This window comes from Stomoxys calcitrans, chromosome 2 (assembly GCF_963082655.1).
Source record: "Stomoxys calcitrans chromosome 2, idStoCalc2.1, whole genome shotgun sequence".
NCBI lineage: Eukaryota > Metazoa > Arthropoda > Insecta > Diptera > Muscidae > Stomoxys > Stomoxys calcitrans.
The window spans coordinates 173,963,093-173,969,305 of NC_081553.1; the positions used below are offsets into that span (position 1 = coordinate 173,963,093).

Sequence of the window (6,213 nt, forward strand, 5' to 3'; positions counted from 1 at the left end):
GGGGCTCGAGAAGTCAAATCCGTGGACTCGGATCACACATAGCATGTATTTTGGAAGCCAATGCAGAAGTCCAAATTTCAGCCAAATCTGGTGAAAATTAATGCTCAAGCAGTCAAAACCGTGGATTGGCTTATGTGAGGTCTATATCAGTTTACAGATAGATTCGGATCATACTTGGAACTGTTGTTGGAAATCGTAGCAGAACACCACGTGCAATATCGAATTACAATTGCGGCTTTCAGGGGCTCAAGGTGTCAAATCACGCGATCAGGTTATGTGGGAGCTATTTATATCAGGTTACAGACCGTTTCAGACATTACTTATCACGGGTATTAGAAGTCATAACGGTTTATATCGAGGCAATATCCAAACCTCAACCGATATGGCCCTTTTGCAGTTCCCAAAGACCTACATCCATAAGAAGTTTTTGAAAATATTTTCGAGCGGCAAGCTTTAGACGTCCGATCACTATCGTGATAATGACAGACGGAGGGAGGGACGGGCGGACATGGCTAGATCGACTCAGAATGTTGATAAGATCAAGAAAATAAATACCTAAAGAGGTCGATGATCAATATTTCGAGGTGCTACAAAGGGAATGATTAGATTAGTATACACTCATACTATGGTGGTGGGTATAAAAATCCTATGGTAATGTCTCACTTCTAAAATCACATTTAAAATAGATCTGTGTATTCACATTCACAATTCACAAATTCATTACACCACAGTTACATATGTATTTTGAATTAAAGAACTATTGATTTTATTGGAAAATAAAATCATAATAATTTTTAATACTTTTTAAAAAAATTTACTCATTAATCAACAAATAACTTTAAAACATGACAATTTTAAGCCTATCAAATTTAAGCCAAACTATGGCCATAGGGTGAAACAAAATCTCTTTGAAATGCCGCTGGATGCAAGTGATGGGCCATGGCTCCCGGATGATGATGAGCATGGCCATTCATTCCTCCATAGATATCAGTCACTCGCGATTTGTGGGAATTCATGGGAGTACCCGTCAAAAGTTCAGTCATAAATCCAATGTAAGTAATGGCTAGCCGCAAGGTTTCGATACGTGAAAGACGTTTCTCATAAGCAAAAGTGGGAACTTTACGTCGTAATTTGTCGAAAGCCTCATTCAAATTGAACATTCGTCGGCGTTCTCGAATATTGGCAGCTCTCCGCTGAGCCATTGAGGCAGTGCGGCGGCGAGTTTTCTTGGGAGGATTGGGATTTGTCGAAGATGAGCCATTAGTGGTGCCATGGCGTGAATTGCCATTGTTGCGTGGTGTTACCAAGGAACCCACCTGTGACCGCTGCCAGAGAGCTGAAATTGAGTAGTTACCGAAAATATGTCATATTTGCTTTGTCAAGTACTCAACAAACGCACCTAAATCACTGCAAGGAAATCCTGTTATCAAATCCTGATAGGGTACCATGGGCGGAGGCGGAGCTGCTTCTTGTGCCCACAATGGTTGGAAGGGTACTTCCGTCATATAGGCCGATTCCACAGGATGCTGCATGACTTTAATCCAAATTCTTTTGTATTAATTTTAATTAAATTTTTTCTAATTTCTTTGTCCTTGAAAGGCTCCTCACTTATTTTATCACTTCTGGTTTTATTGCAGTTATTTCCTTTTTCTTATTGGAGTTACTAATTTGGTCTGTTTCAGTCTTTTCTATTTGGAAGTTTCATTTAAAATGTGAAATTTTCACAATAAAATTTTCATATCCTTAGTTTCGGCCTTAATATGAGATGGTATGTGTTTACAGTGGTAGATGTGTGTATTAATTGTGATATCTCAACGCCATTTTTATATTCCAACTGGTAACAGTCCTCTGCCTTCTGATTGGCTGAATGAAATATATATAAAAGTGAACGAACATTTAAAGTTTGAAGTTAGATGGCGCTCACACAAAAGCATGGCCTTGACATTTTCATTGAGATTAAAAAATTGTATACCATTTACTCTACCCATTGCTGTAGTTCATCATGTCGCTATCATTTTGATAATTAGTTTTTACCTAACATAGGTTAGGTAAGGTAAGGTTGAGAAGAGGATGCGGATATTAATCCGCTCCATGCCACTTTATACATACACCTAAGCCAGTAATGGGTTTGTTGGTTGTTCCAAGTCTGGAATTCAGTCCGTGCCAACAATTTGAGCTTTTTCGTGGCAACAATCACATCTTTTGAACCAATTAAGGTAACTGATTGATTTAAACGGCATATGAAATATAATTGATCAGGCTATGAAATTAATGCTTGAGAAGGGTGCTAGGCCTAATATGAATTACTTATAAAAATTGGAATTTGTGGAAAGTTGTAAAAAAGTGTATTAAGACAAGTAAAAGCGCGCTTAGTTCGTCCGGGCCGAATCTTATTTACCCTCCACCATGGATCGCATTTGTCGAGTTCTTTTCCCGGCATCTCTTCTTAGGCAAAAAAAGGGCGATATCAAGATATGGTCCGGTTTGGAACACAATTAAAGTATATGTTGGAGACCTGTGTAAAATGTCAGCCAATTCGAATGAGAATTGCGTCCTTTGGGGGCTCAAGAAGTAAATAGAGAGATCGATTTATATGGGAGCTGTATCGGGCTATAGACCTTTTCCTATCATACTAAACACGTATGTTGGTGGTCACAAGAGGATCCGTAGTATAAAATTTCAGGCAAATCGGATAATAATTGCGACCTATAGAGGCTTAAGAAGTCAAGGACCAAGATCGGTTTAGACTCCATAATGTATATATATTCTTGATCGTCGCGACATTTTATGTCGATCTAGTCATGTCCGTCCGTCTGTCCGTCTGTCTGTGGAAAGCACGCCAACTTCCGAAGGAGTAAAGCTAGCCGCTTTAAATTTTGCACAAACACTTCTTATCAGTATAGGTCGGTTGAGATTGTAAATGGGTCATATCGGTCCATGTTTTGATATAAACAAATCTTGGATCTTGACTTTTTGAGCCACCAGAGGGCGCAGTTATCCGATTATCCGATTTGGCTAAAATTTTGCACGACGTGTTTTGTTATGACTTCCAACTACTGTGCTAAGTATGGTTTAAATCAGTCTATAACCTGATACAGCTGCCATATAAACCGATCTTTAATCTTAACTTCTTGAGCCACTAGAGGGCGCAGTTCTTATCCAATTTCGCTGAAATTTTGCACGACTTGTCTAGTTATGATTTCCAACAGCTGTGTCAAATATGGTTCAAATCGGTCCATAACCTGATATAGCTGCCACACAAATCGATCTGGAATCTTGACTTGTTGAACCTCTACAGTAGGCAATTATTATCCGATTTGGCTGAAATTTTGTACAACGGCTTCTCCAATGACCAACATATGTGTCAAATATGGTCTGAATCGGTTTACAGCCTGATACAGCTCTCATATAAACCGATCTCCCTATTTTATTTTTTGAGCCCCTAGAAGACGCAAGTCTTATTCAATTTGGCTGAAATTTTACAAAATTACTTCTACTATAGTCTACAACATTCAATTCGATTATGGTCCGAATCGGAACATAACTTGATATAGCTCCAATAGTATAGCAATTATTTTATTTTATCTTTCATTGGCCTAAAAAGAGATACCGGGAAAAGAACTCGACAAATGCGATTCATGGTGGAGGGTATATAAGATTCGGCCCGGCCGAACTTAGCACGCTTTTACTTTTTTGATTTTTCTTTTCCTCTTTCTGTTAAATTTTTAAAATGAATCTATGTCTAAAAGACTAATCATTTCTAAACTATAATATTTTTCGTGACTTCACATAAATTAAATAAGTGAATCGGAAGATGCCGCCAAAATGATGTATAGATCTTCATTTAGCCTCACCCGTGATGCTTTCAACGTATTCTGTAATCTATATTTTTTATAAAATTTGTTAAGAGACTCCTGTGCTTCTTCAGAAAGCTCTGCAAGTGACGACTGATAATAGTCAATTACATCTATGCCATGTGCCAATATTTTATGGACTGTTACGGTCAATTTCTTCTGTGGATACTTTTCCGCTAAAAGTGTTTCAGTTTTTGATGCATATTCTCCATATTTTGTAGAATTGATGCTTTCCTTGCAGTTTAAGACATTTAAAATAGTTCCAAATCTTTTTTCGATTTTATTGTCATTTTGAGTGATTCTAGTTACTGCCTCATCAATTTCAAAAATCTCCAAGAAGTGTTTCCATCGTTTGAGTTTCCGTATTCGTACTTGGGATATCCACTTTTAGTCCAAGTTGTTTAAAAAATTATGCTGTATTTGCTTCTTTCTGATATTTTCCCTATCCGTAGTTGAGGTATCTTCAACGAAATGTTTATCCTTTTAGCAAGATCTCCATGCACCGTATCTGTACATGCAAAGGTGACAATCCATATTCGGAGTTCTCCTTGATTGTAGAATAGTTTAGATTACCGAAGTTCTTCTGACTCTTTTTACATATTGGACATGAGAATGTTGAGGTTGTTCCTGTCAGTTCGTTTACGACTTTTCTGTCAACCATGCTCAGATGGAACTCATAGCTGCATTCAATATATTTCCCTTCTCCAATGTTTAACACTGTGGGATTAATCTTTCTTATATGTTGTTCAATATCCTTGACCGTTGCAATTATGAGTTTTCCGGATTCCTTTGCAAATTGAAACATTATTGGTCGGCAATAATGCACTGATAAAGGACGTGGATTTTCCCAGTGAAGGGAAACGTCAGATACTAGCCGCAAAGGAACAACAGATGCCATAAACATACGACGTACGATATTGTTTCATCGAAAGATATCCTTTGCATAAATGCTTTGTTCTAATGATTCATCACAACCCCATTTACTGATCAATGTAAGTTTTTTTGAAAATAGTCGCTATCTCATTGTCAGGAAGACTCTCCAGCAGCCGTTTTGAATTATGATCCATAAGATCCTACAGGCTTCCATAAATTCCGTATGCAGTGGTCATGAATCCAATTTGGCTTGCGTAATATGCCTATATGTGGGTAAAATATCAACCCCGTGTTGGATTAACAATGTCCTTAGTATGTTAAATTTGTCTTTGAAATATTCTAGTTCCACAAACGAGGTCAAGGCTACTTCCAAACTATACTTTTTAATGGGTGTGTTTGGAGGCTTGCGAATGCTTTCTCTAATCCTTTTTAAACGCTTTGAGCTTGCATCTGCAACTGAGTTTGTAATCTGCTATCTAACTTTTTTGTTTGTCCTTTGTATATTTGATAGACTGCGCTTCCGATAATTGCGGCGTGGTCAATTTATTCGTTACATCTGTAAGTCTCCTCCTTCTTGTGTAAACAGAACAATCCTCAATACTTGTTTTTAGTTTTCCTTTTGCTTTTCCGGTTGATGTAGTGGGTATCCCATCTACCAATGTATCCCAGATCGTGCACTCCTTAAGCCAGTCCTGATAGTTCGCGTTGAATCTTTCACTGGTTCGATTAGATTTGATCCATTTTCTTTTAATTTTTATATAGTTCAGATAAAGTTTTGGTTTTATAATTTCGCGTCTGTCAATAATTTTGTATATTGTATCGAGAAATTTTAATGCAGCTTCGGCAAACATTTTTTTGCGTGGTTGATTTTCTAAACAGGTCAAATAATTTTTAATTGTTCAACTCAATGTTTGAGGGATGAAAAATATCATCTGGTGATAAAGATGTTATTTAATTATTATAGGTTAGGTTAGTTTGAAAAGAGGGTGCAGATATAATCTGCCCCATGCCACTGTAGACATACACCTAAGTAGTCGGCTAGTTGTGCCCTCTAAATCCTAAAAAGTAACACGAAAAAGAAAATTTTAAGTTAGGAATTCCGTGCTACTTACAAAATCTTTAATTTTTTTCTAAATCACTCCCCTTAGTTGGTGTCTCCACCTAAGTGCCGGTATCTGTTAGTTGCAAACGTCGTGCAATGACAAAGGAAATGCTCCAACGTCGCATCATCTTCACCGCATGCCCTTCACATGCTATCACTTGCCCACCGATTTTACATAAGTGAGCTCTAAGTCCTATGTGTCCCGTTATGATTACAATAGCTATACTGACCTCATTCTTACTTCCTTTCAGAAATTGACTCGTCCTCTCACGCTCCGGATAACCCGATAGGATTTTCGCCATCCTACCGACTATTTCGCTGTTCAACAGTGTCACATGCACGTTTGTTGCCCACGCCCTTAAATCGAACTGCGTTGATCCAAAA

At 37.8% G+C, this 6,213-nt stretch overlaps 1 protein-coding gene across 1 annotated transcript; it reads right to left on the bottom strand.

Moving 5' to 3' along the window:
• Window positions 1-770: 770 nt before the first annotated feature.
• On the bottom strand, window positions 771-1,751 carry LOC106094456 (protein Fer3). Its single transcript, XM_013261671.2, has 2 exons — window positions 1,400-1,751; window positions 771-1,336 (listed from the first exon to the last, which is right to left on the bottom strand). Exons 1-2 carry the CDS (start codon window positions 1,530-1,532, stop codon window positions 870-872), a joined length of 600 nt encoding a protein of 199 aa, XP_013117125.1. The 5' UTR covers window positions 1,533-1,751; the 3' UTR covers window positions 771-869.
• Window positions 1,752-6,213: the final 4,462 nt, after the last annotated feature.